The sequence below is a fragment of the Procambarus clarkii genome, chromosome 33, assembly GCF_040958095.1.
Source record: "Procambarus clarkii isolate CNS0578487 chromosome 33, FALCON_Pclarkii_2.0, whole genome shotgun sequence".
Classification (NCBI taxonomy): domain Eukaryota; kingdom Metazoa; phylum Arthropoda; class Malacostraca; order Decapoda; family Cambaridae; genus Procambarus; species Procambarus clarkii.
Window position 1 is genome coordinate 33,697,413 of NC_091182.1, and position 20,279 is coordinate 33,717,691.

Sequence of the window (20,279 nt, forward strand, 5' to 3'; positions counted from 1 at the left end):
CTCCCACAGACAGCAACACCAGACACTCCCACAGACAGCAACACCAGACACTCCCACAGACAGCAACACCAGACACTCCCACAGACAGCAACACCAGACACTCCCACAGACAGCAACACCAGACACTCCCACAGACAGCAACACCAGACACTCCCACAGACAGCAACACCAGACACTCCCACAGACAGCAACACCAGACACTCCCACAGACAGCAACACCTGACCCTCCCACAGACTGCAACACCTGACCCTCCCACAGACAGCAACACCAGACACTCCCACAGACAGCAACACCAGACCCTCCCACAGACAGCAACACCAGACACTCCCACAGACAGCAACACCTGACCCTCCCACAGACAGCAACACCTGACACTCCCACAGGCAGCAACACCAGACACTCCCACAGACAGCAACACCTGACCCTTCCACAGACAGCAACACCTGACCCTCCCACAGACAGCAACACCAGACACTCCCACAGACAGCAACACCTGACCCTTCCACAGACAGCAACACCTGACCCTTCCACAGACAGCAACACCTGACCCTCCCACAGACAGCAACACCAGACACTCCCACAGACAGCAACACCAGACACTCCCACAGACAGCAACACCTGACCCTTCCACAGCAACACCTGACCCTTCCACAGACAGCAACACCAGACACTCCCACAGACAGCAACACCTGACCCTTCCACAGACAGCAACACCTGACCCTTCCACAGACAGCAACACCTGACCCTCCCACAGACAGCAACACCAGACACTCCCACAGACAGCAACACCAGACCCTCCCACAGACAGCAACACCAGACACTCCCACAGACAGCAACACCAGACACTCCCACAGACAGCAACACCAGACACTCCCACAGACAGCAACACCTGACCCTCCCACAGACTGCAACACCTGACCCTCCCACAGACAGCAACACCAGACACTCCCACAGACAGCAACACCAGACCCTCCCACAGACAGCAACACCAGACACTCCCACAGACAGCAACACCTGACCCTCCCACAGACAGCAACACCTGACACTCCCACAGGCAGCAACACCAGACACTCCCACAGACAGCAACACCTGACCCTTCCACAGACAGCAACACCTGACCCTCCCACAGACAGCAACACCAGACACTCCCACAGACAGCAACACCTGACCCTTCCACAGACAGCAACACCTGACCCTTCCACAGACAGCAACACCTGACCCTCCCACAGACAGCAACACCAGACACTCCCACAGACAGCAACACCAGACACTCCCACAGACAGCAACACCTGACCCTTCCACAGACAGCAACACCTGACCCTTCCACAGACAGCAACACCAGACACTCCCACAGACAGCAACACCTGACCCTTCCACAGACAGCAACACCTGACCCTTCCACAGACAGCAACACCTGACCCTCCCACAGACAGCAACACCAGACACTCCCACAGACAGCAACACCAGACACTCCCACAGACAGCAACACCTGACCCTTCCACAGACAGCAACACCTGACCCTCCCACAGGCAGCAACACCAGACACTCCCACAGACAGCAACACCTGACACTCCCACAGACAGCAACACCTGACCCTTCCACAGACAGCAACACCTGACCCTCCCACAGGCAGCAACACCAGACACTCCCACAGACAGCAACACCAGACACTCCCACAGACAGCAACACCAGACACTCCCACAGACAGCAACACCAGACACTCCCACAGACAGCAACACCAGACACTCCCACAGACAGCAACACCAGACACTCCCACAGACAGCAACACCAGACACTCCCACAGACAGCAACACCAGACACTCCCACAGACAGCAACACCTGACCCTTCCACAGACAGCAACACCTGACCCTTCCACAGACAGCAACACCTGACCCTTCCACAGACAGCAACACCTGACCCTTCCACAGAGAGCAACACCAGACACTCCCACAGACAGCAACACCTGACCCTTCCACAGACAGCAACACCTGACCCTTCCACAGACAGCAACACCAGACACTCCCACAGACAGCAACACCTGACCCTCCCACAGACAGCAACACCTGACACTCATCATCCAGGTCGTACCTGAAAGTGTGCGGCCTCAAGGCGTGGAGGTCGAGGCTGTGGAGGCGCAGGAGGCCGACGCCCTCCAGGTCATAGAAGGCGTCCGACTCTATCACCTGAAGGAGGAAGTCAGATGTTAACATGGGCAGAGTCATCCAACATGAGAGTAGATATAGCTACTGTGAATGGTTGTGTCATCCAACATGAGAGTAGATATAGCTACAATGAATGGTTTTGTCATGCAACATGAGAGTAGATATAGCTACTGTGAATGGTTGTGTCATGCAACATGAGAGTAGATATAGCTACTGTGAATGGTTGTGTCATGCAACATGAGAGTAGATATAGCTACTGTGAATGGTTGTGTCATCCAACATGAGAGCAGATATAGCTACTATGAATATTAGTGTCATCCGCCATGAGAGTAGATATAGCTACTGTGAATATTAGTGTCATCCGCCATGAGAGTAGATATAGCTACTGTGAATGGCAGTATCATCCAACAAGATGCCAATCAGTAATTAAACAAACACCTCTGATACTGATGATAATGATAATGTTTACTTAGGTAAAAGCACATACATACAAAATGAGTTACAAGCAGAATGTTGGAGTTCAAGACAGATGAAGTATATACTATGTCTAAAGCCACTAATACACACAGCGCTTCGGGCAACATGTGGACAAATAAACTTAAAAACTAATAATGACCAGACCACACACTAGAGGGTGAAGGGACGACGACGTTTCGGTCCGTCCTGGATCATTCTCAAGTCGATTGAGAATGGTCCAGGACGGACCGAAACGTCGTCGTCCCTTCACCTTCTAGTGTGTGGTCTGGTCATCATACTTTAGCCACGTTATTGTGACTCATCGTCTGCTTAAAAACTAATACTTAAAACTAATTGAGATCAAAAGGAAAATTTGAATTGAAGTAGAACAAATGACATATTGAATGTTGAATGGAACACCAGAAATTGCAACAGAGCAGCAGATAGTAAATTTGACTAAATAAACAGACGGAATACAATTTTCTTAAAGTTTATATATATGGCAGATATCAGCAGTTTTACAAGTTTACATTACATTTACATTCTTGTGAAGCCGATAACACGCATAGCGTTTCGGGCAGTTAGTCATTAATCATTAATGTTTGATAATATCAAGACATTGGTTGACATTTAGGGGGTAAGGTAGGTTATATGGAGTTTATTAGGTAATACTTAGTTTTCTCTTAAACTGGTTGAGAGAGGGGCAGTCTTTGATGTGACTGGGAAGGTTATTCCACATTCTGGGACTCTTGATTTGCAGAGCATTTCAACTCTGGTAACATTACAGTTCAGAGTTTATATATATATATATATATATATATATATATATATATATATATATATATATATATATATATATATATATATATATATATATATATATATAGTACACTTGAGAGGATGTTCAGTGACTTAATATCTAACATAATCAATGATTTATAAAGGGGCCGAGAGCTGTCTGGGGCTTGAGTTTGTTATTATTTTAATAGCTGATTTGTGTTGAGTAATTAAAGGCCGCAGATGATTTTGATACAGGGCTGCCTTTAAGTCTCGTAAAGCTATTTTAGTGAGCTAAGTCTAAACGTTGGTAAACTATTAATTTCATTTTATATAAGAAAAAGAGTTACACATAAGGTACAAAGATGATTATCATATGCTGTTGAGTTCCTCCAGCTCCTCAGATGACGGGCAGGAACCCTGAATGCAGTGTGCCTTTTCCCTCTGTATCGCCACGCTGAGGCGCTGGAAAAGAAAGCTGGAAGCTGTAGGGTCTCTTGTTGTTTCAATTAGCCTAGAATCCAGTTCCTTAAAATAAAAACTGGTGGCACTCTTACCCCAGGCGCTGAAGTGTTTCGGAAGCAATGGGGACAGAATTGTAGTGGTGATCCAGTTCTCTGTAATTACGGGATTTGGCTGATTCCCTGTGAGTGGCAGCTCCACCTGGTTGTGCAACACTGAAGTCAATTTAGGTGTTAGCCAGTGTTGATACACACGTGTTGTCACACACCAACTGCTTGCCATTCTTCCAGGGGTTCACTGTGATACCATCTGGGCGACTACATCATTGGCATTAACGAAACATGGGGACGAGAGAATATTATAGAAAGGGAACTCCATCTCCCAGGATACCAACCACCACTCAGACAGGACAGAACAACGGGAGCAGGCGGGGTGAGGCTGTATGTGAAAGAGGACCTGCATGCAACCAACAATGAGGAACTGAACACACACAGATCACACTAACGTGATGCATCAAATGAACAAATCCACAAGGGCCGTGACGAGGATTCGAACCTGCGTCCGGGAGCATCCCAGACACTGCCTTAATCGACTGAGCTACGACAGGGTAAAAGAGTTGAAACCGAAGTTGTACTGAACTTACTGGATCCCGTAGCTCTTTTACCCTGTCGTAGCTCAGTCGATTAAAGCAGTGCCTGGGATGCTCCCGGACACAGGTTCGAATCCTCGTCACGGCCCTTGTGGATTTGTTCATTGAACTGAACACCACGGGATCCTCAGAGTCCGTATGGTGCAACATACTAGCTCAAGATGGTAGGAAATGACAGTAGGAGTATGGTACAGGGCTCACACAGCAGCAGCGGAGGAAGTTGCTAATCTGCATAATGTGATCAATGTGGCATAAGAAACCCAAATTCTAATAATGGGGGACTTTAACCATTAGATTGGGTAAATTTAACATCACAAACAGAAGGAGAACAATTTCTAGACCTGGTACAGGACTCCTTTCTCATGCAGCATGTGGTAAAGCCCACACGAGGCAACAGCATTATAGACCTTGTGCTAACATCACAAGAGGGCATGATTAATCAAATTCAGGTTGGAGGAAAAGCTAATATCCTTATGTGATCACTGTATTCTAAGATGGGCTACGAATATAGAAACCCACATAAAGGTCCATGAATAAGAATTTCTAGATTACCATCGAGGAGACTATCAAGGAATGAGAGAGAAATTGAAAAACACCTCATGGAAGGATGGGATGGGAATTATCAGGGGAAAGCGTCAAGCCATTACGACTATATAGCACGTGGAAGGGGTCAGGATAAGGATTTGGGATGGGACGGGGGAGGGAAGGAATGGTGCTTAACCACTTGTGTGGACGGTCGGGGATTGAACGCCGACCTGCGTGAAGCGAGACCGTCACTCTATCGTCCACACAAGTGGATAGTGGTAGTACAGTGGTAGAGATGTGGCTGGCAGTCCATTGGTCGCGGGTTCGAGTCCCCTAAGAGCTCCAGCCGATTCGTGGGGAAGGTCCGTAGGTCGACCTCGGGGGGACCTCGAAACAAGTACAATATGTGTATTTACCTGAATTTATCTAGTGACCTCGACCAGAACAGGAAGCCGGCAGCTTGTCAAAGGTCCCCCATTTGTTCTGATGATTTTATCGAGCTGGATTTTAAAATTCAGGAACGTTTTGGCATTCAAGATCTTCGACGCGTAGGCGGTTCCATAGGTATATAACCTTAGGGTGAAAAAGCATCTCCTATTTTCCGTCCTGCATTGAGGCTTGTTGAGCGTGAAACCGTTACTCCTTGTTAGTGTTGCATCTGACCTTCTGAAGAAGTGGTCTGAATCAACATCTTCCAAGTTGTTAAGTTGTTTAAAAGTTTCGATGAGATCCGCCCCGTCATGTCTGGTGTACAGTGTTGTTAGTCCTATGGCCCTCAACTGTTCCTGGTATGAGAGCCAACTTACTTCAGGAATTAATTTTTTCGCCCGGAGTTGAACTACCTTCAAAGCAGATATATCTTTGTGAAGATGAGGTCTCCATGCTTGGATACAATAATCCAAGAGGGGCGCACCAGGGATTTGTACAGCTGTATAACTACTAACTTTTTCATTGAGGCCAAAGTTTTTTTTTTGAGATATATACAAGAGTTGTTACATTCTTGTACAGCCACTAGTACGTGTAGCGTTTCGGGCAGGTCCCTGGAATACGATCCCTGCCGCGAAGAATCGTTGTTACAACCAAGTACACATTTTACTGTTGAGTTAAACAGAGGCTACAGTTAAGGATTTGCGCCCAGTAAATCCTCCCCGGCCAGGATACGAACCCATGACAAAGCGCTCGCGGAACGCCCTGCAAGTGTCTTACCACTACACCACGGACACTGATATTTTGTTTCGTTTGAATATACCTAGGATTTGGTTGGCATCTTTTTACTCCAGTTCTAACTAGTGAAACTTTCAGTGACTGGTGGATTCAGACTCCAAGGTCCTTTCTTTTCATCAAGTTGCTGCAAGGTAATGATGTTGACTTAGTAGTTGTGATAAGCATTCTTATGCCCATATGCAAGTACCTGAATTGTTCGATATTTAAAGCATTTGCCAATCTTCCGACCACTTGTGGAAGTCATATAGAACTCTTTGTAAGGCCTCAATATCAGTATCTCACTTCATCATAAATCTTATGTCACTGATGTGTGTGTTTACTAGTTGTGTTTTTACGGGGGTTGAGCTTTGCTCTTTCGGCCCGCCTCTCAACTGTCAATCAACTGTTTACTAACTACTATTTTTTGTTTTCCCACACCACACACACACACCCCAGGAAGCAGCCCGTGACAGCTGACTAACTCCCAGGTACCTATTTACTGCTAGGTAACAGGGGCACTTAGGGTGAAAGAAACTTTGCCCATTTGTTTCTGCCTCGTGCGGGAATCGAACCCGCGCCACAGAATTACGAGTCCTGCGCGCTATCCACCAGGCTACGAGGCCCCCTGTGTGTGAGTGTGTGTGTGTGTGTGTGTGTGTGTGTGTGTGTGTGTGTGTATATATATATATATATATTATATATATACATATATATATATATATACATATATATATATATATACATATATATACATATATATGGTTAGTGTTAGGTTAGTGTTAGGTCAGCGTAAGGGGAGGGGACACTGACCTTGACCCAGGAGGGCAGGTAGAGGAACTGGGCGGTGCGGAGGCCGGAGAAGGCTCTGGCCATGACCCTGGTGAGCGGGTTCTCCTGCAGGAGGATCATGCCGATGTTTCTACTGCCAGCGAACACATACCTGCAAGATGCAACATGCATTACTATACTAATATATCGTCATTTCCGACTGCTCTAACTCTGGTTAAACATTGAATCAGAACTTAGATGACAGGGAAGTGTATCTTGAGGTCTTGGTACATAAAGTAATTTGAATACAAGTTTATCTTACCAGTGACGTGGACTTGGGTATGTGTAAAGGGCAGTTTTATGTACTAAACCTGGCCTAATTGACTCTTACTATAGCAATCATATTGCCATAAGACTTGTATAACACTTGGGTCGCCTCTACACCTGGGCCGCCTCTACACCAGAGGTGTTGAGGCGGCCCACGTGGAGCCCACTCCCACACCTGTGGGTGTGGGGGTGGTGGGGGGGGTACACCAAGTACGTGGTGTGGGTGTGGGAGTGGTGTGGACGTGCACCACGCACGGGGTGTGGGGGTGGGTGTGGGGGGGTGGGGTGTGGGGTGTGGGGGTGGGGTGTGGGGTGTGGGGGTGGGGTGTGGGGGTGGGGTGTGGGGTGTGGGTGTGGGGTGTGGGGGTGGGTGTGGGGTGTGGGGGTGGGTGTGGGGTGTGGGGGTGGGGTGTGGGGTGTGGGTGTGGGGTGTGGGTATGGGGGTGGGGTGTGGGGGTGGGGTGTGGGGGAAGTACTCACGGATGGATGGTGGTGATGCGGTTCTTGCACAGGTTAATCTGGTTGACGTTCTCCAGACCAGCGAAGGAGAACCGGGGCAGCTCCGCCAGCGGGTTGTTCTGAAGAACAAATTTGTCTTAAAATTGTGACACAACTAAAACAATAATGAACAAAGCGTAACGTTCTCTACTAAGTTGGCTAAACATGTGTAACAGAAAATGGACTGGAAACATGAGCAAACTCACCATCATACTAATGATATTATGAGGGAAGGATGTGTGGGCAGGGAGGAAAACCGACACCATTTACTAACTTTCAATAAAATAAGCAGATAATATTACTGCTGATTTATTACTAACAAATTAACCAAAGTACTGTATATTCTTTATTCATTCAAAGAAAACTAGATTGGCATTTTCCCTAGAAGAAAACAGGGTAACATTGCCATGTCGCTATTAAATTCACCAGCTAATAATATTGGAAACTCATCTTAAAACATCAGTCTCTGGACTGTAAACATAAAAAAAAATTTCCCTCGAACAAACTTAATTATCAGTACTAAAATAGATTAAATGTAAACCCGCTTTCCACTTCTTGATAAAACGCATCTGGAGAACAGCCGACGTTGGAGAAAGGGGAAGGAGCAGCCATCTTAACTCTGGACAGTTTAAACGTTATATGTAGTCATGTTTGGAGGCTTGCTTTGATGTCCAAAGGGATTGGAAAGGATTGGGGAGGTAGAGGGATGGGGAGATGAAATTCAGGAAGAGGATGCGGGTGTAGAGAGAGAGGAGGTTTGAAAGTTCGGTGGCCTGTCCACCATGGGTTGACATTTGTGTATGTGTTGTTTGTTTGCGTATGTGTTATGTTGGGTTGTCAGTACATTGGCTGGGGGGGGGCTAGTGTTTGTGACCTTGTTGGTGTCCTAAAGCACTAGAGCCGATGGAGTTGGCTGAAGGAGGCTAATCTTAGTAACATCAGGGTAGTTACACTTCTGATACCACGACAAAGGGTTTTTTGGTTTTGTATTTTTTTGAAGGAGTTTTATTTATTTATTTATTTATTTTATTTTTTTTTCTTTATTCTTCATTTCGTGTAGATCGGGTCCGGGATGGGCCACTCATCTGGGTCGTCTGGCAGGCCGCTTAGTATCTGAGGGCTTGGGAAGGCCTCATCATGGATGTGTCTGATCACTTTTTGTTGGAGAGTGATTCTTCTGGTTCTGTGTGGTGGTTCGTGGATCTCGTAGTCGCTGGTGGTGTTTTCTGCTACGTAGGGATCTTCGGGGTCTGGGACATACATGTTCTTCATACGGTACAGCCGTCTTCTGGCCAGGTAGCTGAGCCTTATGTTCATTGGCTTCATGTTGAGCGTCTCATGGATTTGGTCAGTTCTTACCCTGTCCATCAGAGTCAGGCCCTCCGCAAAGCGAAGTGCTTTGTTTTGTACTCGTTGGATCTTCAGCATGTTGGATTTGTTGGTGAGGTTCAGGGGAACGTAGGGGTATTCCAAGCTAGGCCTTATGGTCATTCTGTACAGGTGGAGCTTGATGTGGGATGGGGCTTGCTTGAAACGGAAGAGCCTCGCCAGTGAGCCCCGGGCCATCGCTGTCTTCTGGGATACGTACTGGGAGGAGTTGAGTAGCCTGTTGAAGTTGTAACCGAGCACTGTGTTGGAGTTTGAGATGGCTATGGGTTCACCCCTGATTCTTATCCCCCCCTCATTTTCGATTGAGAAGGCCATACAGCCGACAGTGCTTAATTGGATCTTTTCTGGGTTAGTGGTGATCCTCCATTTCCTTTCCCAGTTAGCAGTCCTGGCTAGTTCTACGTTTGCCTTACGGGTTACAGTTGCATGCTTGGCCGCTTGGCTGCTTGGGTTAGATGTTATTACGTGTGTTACGTCGTCCGCAAATTGCACGATAATGGTGTCCCTATACTCTGGTTGGGGCAGGTCGTTTACAAAGATGTTGAAGAGAACCAGGCTCAAGCACGATCCTTGGGGGACTCCAGCTGTTGGGGTGAAGGCTGCGGCCTCTTTTGCTTTGAAGCTGGGGGTAACTTGCCTATTCTTAAGGAAATTTCTGATCAGCCTGAGGAGGGTCCAGTTTTGCGCTGGTAAGTCTGCTAATTTGTACACAAGACCATCGTGCCACAGGCTGTCGAAGGCCTTGTGTACGTCCCTCGTCGCAATCAAAGCTACCTGTTTTTGCTTGCGAATTGAGCTTACGGCGTCGTAGATGTTTATTGCGTGCTGGGTTGATCTATGTGCTCGAAAGCCAAACTATTTTTCTGTGAAGAGGTTGTTGTACTCCATGTAGTAGTTAAGACGGTTTGACATGATTTTTTCAAAGCACTTGCCTATTGTGTCTAAGAGGGAGATTGGACGGTAGTTGCCAGGTTGGTGGGGGTCTTTCTTGGGTTTGGGAATGAATATAATCTTGGCTGACTTGAATGCTACAGGAATGTGACCCGATGCCAGCATAGCGTTGAATAGGTTGAGAATGGATTGCAGAAGATTGCCTGGTAGAAGTTTGATCTGCAACGCTTTGATCCCTGATGGTCCTGGGGCCTTATCTCTGATGCTTTTGATGACTCCTCTCATCTCTAACATAGTTATGGGTCTTGTTAGAGGGTGGTCGTCTTCTAGGGTTGTCAGGTCTATCAGAGGGGTGCTGTGAAGGGAGGCGGCGTTTTCTGTTGTCCATTGGTTGACACGTTCAAAGTGAGCGTTGTTGAAGGCTCTGCTGTTTGAAGCCGTGAGTGTCTTTTTCCATACTGCGCCCATGAGGTCAGCCTGGTCTTGCGGGTCTTCTATTTTTTCTTGTTGCTCCTCGTCATCTTCGTCAAGGAATGTGTGTACGAGGTGGGTGAGTCTGAGGTTAACCGATCCCAAGAGCTGTCTGATCTTGCGCCAGAAAGCTCCCGGCTCCCTTTTGTAGTGGTTGGCCTGCCTCTCAAGGGTTCCCCAAATGTAGTTCTTGCGAGTCAGCGTTAGGTCTATGGTTTCCCTTCTGAGTGTTTGTAGGGTCAACGCTGGTGGCTGGCCAGTTTGGTAGTGGTTTGGCAAGCTCGCTGGTACTCATTCATTTTGCCTCTGATTTCTCGGGTCGGTTTATATTGGTGGTAAGTCCTTGTGGTGGATATTTCACAAGTGGCCTCAGTTGCGAGCTGGATGCGGCTGTGGATGGTGTCTACTGCTTGGTCGATCGTTTGGGTTGGGAGGTTTTCGAACTCAATGATGGGGTCGTCAGCAAGGAAGGTGTCATATTCCCGGGCACGTATGGTTTCCAGTCTGGGCCTGGGAGGTGCCACATACCTGAAGGGGGTAGCTTGGAGGGTTGTGACCACAGGGATGTGGTTCGACCCCACGTTCTTGTCTGGGGTTACTCTGCAGTGGAACAGGTCACAATCCCTGTTGGTCAGCACTATGTCAGGGGTGCCCCTCTGGTTGCCCGCAAAGAACGTCTTAAAGTGGGGGCCTTGGAAGGAGAGGTCCCGGTTTTGCATTAAATTGAAGAGCTGCCTGCCCTTGAGGAGCGTTGAATAAAGCCTGATGGTGGGCATTCATGTCTCCTGCGATGATAGTAGGGAGGTTCCTATCGAGCAGCCTGTTCAGAGGGATGGAGGGGAGGTAGGCCAGTCTAGGTGGTAGATATGCGGTGCAGACGATGAGGGGGTCGTGTGACGTGGTGAGTTCAATTGCAAGAAAGTGGTCATCTTCTATGAGGATGGGGCGGTAAGAGAGCCCTCTTCTTATTAGTATTGCCACCCCACTGTACATCCCCCTGTTGACTTCCCTGGTGGAATATCCCTAAATGGAGATGTGCTGGTCCTGTCTAACCGCTGTTTCATTGAGTAAGATAATATCTGGGTTAAGTCTGGCTACCTCCAGAGTGAGGAGGTATCTGTTGTTGAAGTAATGTCTGATGTTCACCTGAAGAATTGTGATCCCCATTATTGGCTATGAGACGTATGTGTTTGTTTGGCTCTAGCGCCAGTGTTAATATATTCGGTTTGGCTGCTGCTATTTGTGGAGGTGGAGGGTAAATCTATTGAGCCAGGGATCTTGTTCCTGGTTCCGGCAGGGGATTGGTTGGGGTTGGGGTGTCCCATACGTTGCTGTGCCATTGGGGGGTCTTCGGTGTCACTGCTGTTCATGATTTCCACGTCAGTGGTGCTAGAGTCGCTCTCTGGTGGAGAATTAGGGGGGCTGCTTGCCTTTGCTCTGTCCTCAGGGGATGGGCTTCGGATGTGAGTGTTGGTCCTAAGCCTCTTGGAACAGCGTTGTGTGGAATTTATTGTTGTGGGACTGCGGTTTGAGAGGCGCCTGATGTTCCTAGGGCCCCGGATGGGGTTCCGGATGGCAAGGGAGTCTGTGAGAGCTTTGAGTATAATCCCGTGTTGGATTGCTGTAGGAAGGGTGGACCTAGGTGTTTGCCAGATTGTCGGGGTGGAGGGGCCGGGGTGGTTCTGGGAGTTTGGTGTCTCCTGGGCGTTGGTTGAGGTCTGGAGGCAGGGAGTACTAGGGTTGGGGTTGTTGGGTTGTGCTTGGGCCTGACCGGCGGTTGTTGAGATGTTAGGAGTCAAGTAGGCAAGCGAGTCCTCGGACATATGGACAGGGGGCAGGCCATTGTCCTTCCTAAGTGAGTTCCAGAAACCTAGGAGCTTCACTGGGTTGTATAGAAATTGGATTTGTGCAAATGTTAGGAGTTCAGCCCCTAAGCTGGACTTAGGATCGGGGTTTGGTGCGAGAGTTAGGTGTTGAGGCCTGTTGTGTATGGTTCTGGGTTTGCTCTGGTATAACCGTGGGGTTATGGGGATGTTGGATGCTTTGGTGTCCCCCTTGGGCGACCGACTGGGCCTGTTGTTGGTTAGGGATACCCCAGGCATTTACTGGTGGAGGAGGGGCAGGAATGGTAATAGTTGCTTGTTGACGGGCTGCTGTCGCCGTTTCTTGCAATTGCTTGATTGCATCCTGCCTACGAGGACATCAATGCGAGATTGCAATGTGTGCACCATTGCATAGAGCACATTTGGGTGTTGGGCTTGTGCATTCCCTGTAGCTGTGTTCCCCTGTGCACCTGCTGCACTTGGGGGTTCCATTGTTGCATGCACTGGAATAGTGGTCATTCTGGAAGCATTTGAAGCATTGCTTGAGCTTGTAAAACCTCTGTGGGTTGATTTGGTCAGGTTCAGCCTTGATGCCAAATGCAGAAAAGCCTTGGGTGCAGACTTGTGTTGCTTGCTCCGGTGAAGCCAGATTAAGTTTCAGTACTTGGTTGTTGCGTTGGGTTGGGTTGTGAATCTGTGGGCATGAAGTATTTTAACCTCCCTGTTTTTTCTCTCTATTTCTGCAATTATTTCTTCAACTGAGTGAACCATGATGATGTCATGGATCCTATGTACAAAGATGGTGCGTTGGGCTTGGAATTCGGCAGGAGGGTAGACAGTGATCATCTTCTTCTTTAGTTTGTTCAGGTTGTCGGTCGAAAGGAGGTCTGCATTGGGTACCAACAAGATGGCTCCATTCGTTATTTTGTATACATTTTTGTAGGTAATCTGGGTAGTCTCATGAACCACCTCAAGTAGTTGGGCTGGAGTACGAACCCGGCCAGATTCGTCTGTGAATCTGACTTTAGTCGCCATAGCTTTGTGGGGCCAGGCAGCCTAGTTGTGGTTGTGAAGTGTCCAGGTAGACTAAGTGGATGGTGGGTGTTAGTTAGGCCGAGGCCTCTAACTTCTAGCTGTTAGGCAACTAGAGCTACTAGACAAGGTGGTAATTGAACCTATCGATAGCCTAAGCCTGCTACAAGGCTGTTAGTTGCCCGATCAAACCTCCGCGAGAATTTCAAGAACCCGGTTTTGGCTACCGCTCGGGAATGATCGTTTGGAATGGCGAAATACAAGAGGTAGAAACAGTTTAAAAAGACAGTCTTATTCACACCTTAATTCTATGATTAGTAGGTTGTGCATTGTGTATTGTGTGAGTGTGTGTGTGGTGTGTTGTGGTACAGGCAGGGAGAGAATGGGGAGGAGGGGTGGGGAATGGGGGGGGGAGGAGGGGGGGGGGGGAGGGGGGGTGAAGGATGAGGATGGGTAGAGTTATTTTATTAGGACATCATACTGCTGTAAGCGTCTGCAGAGCTGGGTTGGTACACAGTACAGTTGTCACGGCGTGTCTTGACGCCGAGAGAGCTTGTAGCTGACTCATGTTTGGAGGCCTGGTCGACGACCGGGCCGCGGGGTCGCTAAGCCCCGGAAGCACCTGAAGGTAACCTCAAGGTATCTCCAGTACTTGTGCATAACAAGTTATTGTCGAGGGTGAACAACAATATCTCATCTCTTTATTACAGATTATTAATATACATATAACAATAATTTATATGTGGCAAAATTTACGGTGTAAACTCATCCGCAGGTAAATTAATTAAGAAGTAAAGTTACTAATGCGCATTACCCCAAGGCGGGAGACCACGTGACTGGCTGGCTACCCACTTGCTCTACAGCAATACCACAATATTGAAGCCTTCTAGTCAGATAAGGTGCACATTTTCCAACCCGTTCTCGCAAATTTAATAAGTCAATATTGACTTATTAGTTGCGTGCATAGGTGACATACTTAACATAATAGTTTCCCTTGAAAAGCTTCATAGAAAACACCGACCTTACCTAACCTACTTAGTCTGTTAAAATAAGCATCTTATAGCTTCGTAATTACAATTGTTACTTAACCTATTATAGGTATAGGTTAGGTAATAATTGTAATTACGAAGCAATAAGATGCTTATCTTAACATACTAAGTAGGTTAGGTAAGGTCGGTGTTTTCTATGAAGCTTTTCAAGGGAAACTATTATGTTAAGTATGTCACCTATGCACATATTTAATAAGTCAATATTGACTTATTAAATTTGCGAGAACAGGTTGACATTTTCATTCAATAATTTGTAGTCTCTAACTCTACTAACATTGTAGTGAATGTCTGTCAATCGATAAATTTTGATTGATAGATTATATAAATAATGAACGCCCCCCCCCCCCCGCCACAGCTTGTGTAGAAAACGATTTGTGGGAATTTAGTGTCATACAGTCCACATTATCATACAATCCACTATCGAAATAAACGTAAGAAATACATTAATATATAAATTAAATATTATAAATCAGAATTCATTAAATATATTAATAATTGTATTAAAATAAATCAATAAATCCCACGAGTCATTTTTCCCTACAGGTGGGGAGAGAGAGGGGAAACGGGGGAATGGCGTGTTAGGACACATAGAAGACAGGGAGTGTATGTGAGGACACACAGAAGACAGGGAGTGTATGTTAGGACACATAGAAGACAAGGAGTGTATGTGAGGACACAGAGAAGACAGGGAGTGTATGTTAGGACACACAGAAGACAGGGAGTGTATGTTAGGACACATAGAAGACAAGGAGTGTATGTGAGGACACAGAGAAGACAGGGAGTGTATGTTAGGACACATAGAAGACAGGGAGTGTATGTTAGGACACATAGAAGACAGGGAGTGTATGTTAGGACACACAGAAGACAGGGAGTGTATGTTAGGACACATAGAAGACAGGGAGTGTATGTTAGGACACACAGAAGACAGGGAGTGTATGTTAGGACACACAGAAGGAGTTGTTTGAGATATGGGGAGGGAGTGTGTGTGTGTGTGTGTGTGTGTGTGTGTGTGTGTGTGTGTGTGTGTGTGTGTGTGTGTGTGTGTACTCACCTAATTGTGCTTGCGGGGGTTGAGCTCTGGCTCTTTTTTTTTCTTTTTTTTTTTTTTTTTTTTTTTGATATATACAAGAGTTGTTACATTCTTGTACAGCCACCAGTACGCGTAGCGTTTCGGGCAGGTCCCTGGAATACGATCCCCGCCGCGAAGAATCGTTTTTTCATCCAAGTACACATTTTACTGTTGCGTTAAACAGAGGCTACAGTTAAGGAATTGCGCCCAGTAAATCCTCCCCGGCCAGGATACGAACCCATGACAAAGCGCTCGCGGAACGCCAGGCGAGTGTCTTACCACTACACCTTACATATACAAAAGGACTTACCTTTTGTCCCGCCTCTCAACCGTCAATCAACTGGTGTACAGATTCCTGAGCCTACTGGGCTCTATCATATCTACACTTGAAACTGTGTATGTAGTCAGCCTCCACCACATCACCTCCTAATGTATTTCATTTGTCAACCACTCTGACACTAAAAAAGTTCTTTCTAATATCTCTGTGGCTCATTTGGGCACTCAGTTTCCACCTGTGTCCCCTTGTGCGTGTTCCCCTTGTGTTAAATAGCCTGTCTTTATCTACCCTATCAATTCCCTTCAGAATCTTGAATGTGGTGATCATGTCCCCCCTAACTCTTCTGTCTTCCAGCGAAGTGAGGTTTAATTCCCGTAGTCTCTCCTCGTAGCTCATACCTCTCAGCTCGGGTACTAGTCTGGTGGCAAACCTTTGAACCTTTTCCAGTTTAGTCTTACCCTTGACTAGATATGGACTCCATGCTGGGGCTGCATACTCCAGGATTGGCCTGACATATGTGGTATACAAAGTTCTGAATGATTCTTTACACAAGTTTCTGAATGCCGTTCGTATGTTGGCCAGCCTGGCATATGCCGCTGATGTTATCCTCTTGATATGTGCTGCAGGAGACAGGTCTGGCGTGATATCAACCCCCAAGTCTATTTCTTTCTCTGACTCCTGAAGAATTTCCTCTCCCAGATGATACCTTGTATCTGGCCTCCTGCTCTGTGTGTGTGTGTGTGTGTGTGTGTGTGTGTGTGTGTGTGTGTGTGTGTGTGTACTCACCTATATGTACTCACCTATATGTGCTTGCAGGATCGAGCATTGACTCTTGGATCCCGCCTTTCGAGCATCGGTTGTTTACAGCAATGACTCCTGTCCCATTTCCCTATCATACCTGGTTTTAAAATTATGAATAGTATTTGCTTCCACAACCTGTTCCTGAAGTGCATTCCATTTCCCCACTACTCTCACGCTAAAAGAAAACTGTGTGTGTGTGTGTGTGTGTGTGTGTGTGTGTGTGTGGAGGGGAATGGGGTGACATGGGGATTGTGTGAAAGATGAAGATGGGGAGGGTGAGGGGAGGCGATATAGGGAGGCTGTATGGGGTGAAATGGCAGTGTGTGTTGGGGAGACTTGGCCGCCAGATCGACCCCCATGCTTCGTCGGGTACCTCCACTAATGACACTGTGAATGGACTGACTGGGGCCAGATTCACGAAGCAGTTACGGAAGCACTTACGAACCTGTACGTCTTTTGTGAATCTTTGGCGGTTTTGTTTACATTTATTAAACAATTAATGAGCTCGGAAGCACCAGGAGGCTGTTTATAACAATAACAACAGTTGATTGGGATGTTTTCATGCTTGTAAACTGTTCAATAAATATAACCAAAGCCGTCAAAGATTGAGGAAAGATGTACACGTTCGTAAGTACTTGCGAAACTGCTTCATGAATCCAGGTACTGGGGCGGAGTGCAAATCATCAGGCATAGAAAATGGGTGTGGTGCGTGTCCTGATCTACAGTAACACAAGGAAGGGAGGAGAACTGGCAGTTTATGTTCTCTTTGCCACCGACTAGAAAATTGTTCTTTGTTAATTTCAAATTAATACTGAACTGTTCAGGTAGATTGTGTCACAAGATATTGTGTAGGTCTGGGGCCAGTCATCACAGCTACTACAGTCACAGGACTGATCGCGGCTATACTGTGGCATGAACTGCTCAACTGAAGACGAGACAAAAGTGCGTATGTATGGAAATATGACCCACCTGTATACTCATCGACCCGCCTTTGACACAGTACCCCATAAGAGGCTGGTGCATAAGTTGGAGAAACAGGCAGGAATAACTAGTAGGGTGCTCTAATGGATAAGGGAGTACCTAAGCAATAGAAAGCAGAGAGTTACTCTTAGGGAAGACCTCAGATTGATGTGAAGTCACCAGTGGAGTCCCACAGGGCTCTGTACTCGGTCCTATCCTGTTTCTGATATACGTAAATGATCTCCCAGAGGGTACAGATAATTCCTCTCAATGTGTGCTGATGATCCCAAAATTATGAGAAGGATTAAGAGAGAGGAGGACAGCTTGAGGCTTCAAGAAAACCTGGACAAACTGAAGGAATGATCCAATAAATAGTTGTTAGAGTTTAACCCGAGCAAATGTAATGTAATGAAGATAGGTGTAAGGAGCAGGAGGCCAGATACAAGGTATCATTTGGGAGATGAAATTCTTCTAGAATCAGAAAGAAAGACCTGGGGGTTGATTTCACGCCAGACCTGCCCCCCGAAGCTCACATCAAGAAGATAACATCAGCGGCATATGCCAGGTTGGCCAACATTAAAACGGCCTTTAGAAACTTGTGTAAGGAATCGTTCAGAACCTTGTATACCACGTATGTCAGACCAATCCTGGAGTATGCAGCTCCAGCATGGAGTCCATATGTCGTTAAGCATAAAACTAAATTGGAGAAGGCTCAGAGGTTTGCCACCAGACTAGTGCCTGAACTGAGGAACATGAGCTATGAGGAGAGACTATACGGGAATTAAACCTCACGTCGCTGGAAGACAGGAGAGTTAGGGGGGACATGATCACCACATACAATATTCTCAAAAGAATTGATAGGGTAGACAAAGGCAGTTTATTTAAAACAAGAGGCACACGCACTAGGGGACACAGGTGGAAATTGAGTGCCCAAATAAGCCATAAAGACATAGAAAGAAATTTTTAGTATCAGAGAAGTTAACAGATAGAATGCATTAGACAGTGATGTGGTGGAGGCTGACTCCATACTCAGTTTTAAATAAATGTAAATATGATAGAACCCATTAGGCTCAGGAACCTGTACACTAGTTGATTGATAGTTGAGAGGCGGGACCAAAGAGCTGAAGCTCAACCCCCCCGCAAGCACAACTAGGTGAGTACCTGTATGCTCACTCGACCCACCTGTATGCTCACTCGACCCACTTGTATACTCACTCGACCCACCTATATACTCACTCGACCCACCTGTACGCTCACTCGACCCACCTGTACGCTCACTCGACCCACCTGTACGCTCACTCGACCCACCTGTACGCTCACTCGACCCACCTGTACGCTCACTCGACCCACCTGTACGCTCACTCGACCCACCTGTACGCTCACTCGACCCACCTGTATGGAGATCTCCTTGAGGTGGGCGAGGCCACGGAAGGCGAAGGGCTTAATGTCCATGATTTGGTTATCATTGAGGTGAAGGACCTTCAGGTGGCGCCAGCGACGGAACATGTCTGTGGTGAGCCCTGGGAGGAGGTTCTTAGACAAGCTCAGGTCCTCCACCGTGTCCTGGAGCTTCTCCGGCACCGACGTCAGCTTCCCGCCGTTGCAGATCACCTGAGGGCAATGAGAAGTTCGTTAACCTAAGACATAATACAGGGCACAAAACACAATCAAATCTGCCCATAGTAGGAAAGCAATATGTAAAGGATTTGGGAATAACGATGTTTGACGACCTAACGTTTAGGGAGCATAACCAAGCAAATATTGCGTCAGCCAGAAAAATGATAGGATCGATTATTAGAACTTTCAAATCCAGGGATCCCATCACAATGGTTGTACTCTTCAAGTCACTCGTGTTGTCCCGTCTTGAGTACTGCTCAGTACTCACTTTCCCCTTCAAAGCAGGAGAGATTTCTGAAATAGAGGGAATACAGATAACATATATGGCATACATAGACGCGATGAAGCACCTAAATTACTGGGAGCGTCTCAAAGCTCTCCAAATGTACTCACTAGAAAGGGGACGAGAGAGATATCAAATAATATACACGTGGAAAATATTGGAGGGCCAGGTCCCAAATCTACACAGTAAAATAACAACGTACTGGAGTGAACGACATGGAAGTAAATGCAGAATAGAACCAGTGAAGAGCAGAGGTGCCATAGGCACACTCAGAGAACACTGTATAAACAGCGGAAAATAGAGATGCACTAAAGTGAACCAGAAATCAATACAGAAGAGTCAGAGGGACGTTGGGAGATAATTTGAAAACGACATAGCAGCAAAAACTAAGGACCAACAAAAGCTGTTTTATAGCCATATAAGTAAAAAAAAGAACAGTGAGAGACCATGTGATAAACCTAAAGAGGAAAGGGAGACGTCTCACAGGAAATGACAAGAAGGTGTGTAAGGAACTCAACAAAATATTTCTGGCGGCCTAAACAAAGGAACCAATGTGGAGGCCAGAGATGGGTGGCCAGAGGAAACACTGGATGACATAGCCTCAACGGAAGAGGTTAAAACCTCTTGAAACAAAATCAATTGGGCCAGATTTAAAATCATCATCATGGCTGCTGCAGTAGGCTACAGAGGTGCCTTGTTGCGTGCTAACTGATGTCTTTAATAAAACACTCGAAACAGGAATTCTCACAGAATTCTTCTAAAAAAATGCAAACGTAGTCCCAAATTCA

At 46.8% G+C, this 20,279-nt stretch overlaps 1 protein-coding gene across 1 annotated transcript in view; it reads right to left on the minus strand.

Annotated features, from left to right (window-relative positions):
* Positions 1-20,279, minus strand: part of LOC123765282 (leucine-rich repeat and immunoglobulin-like domain-containing nogo receptor-interacting protein 1) — a 107,845-nt gene that overhangs the window by 15,857 nt on the left and 71,709 nt on the right. The window contains exons 2-5 of the mRNA XM_045753822.2: positions 18,984-19,202; positions 7,812-7,909; positions 7,047-7,176; positions 2,091-2,185 (exon numbers count right to left, since the gene is read on the minus strand). Coding sequence (XP_045609778.1) covers positions 2,091-2,185; positions 7,047-7,176; positions 7,812-7,909; positions 18,984-19,202 — 542 coding nt within the window. The remainder of the gene's footprint in view (positions 1-2,090; positions 2,186-7,046; positions 7,177-7,811; positions 7,910-18,983; positions 19,203-20,279) is intronic.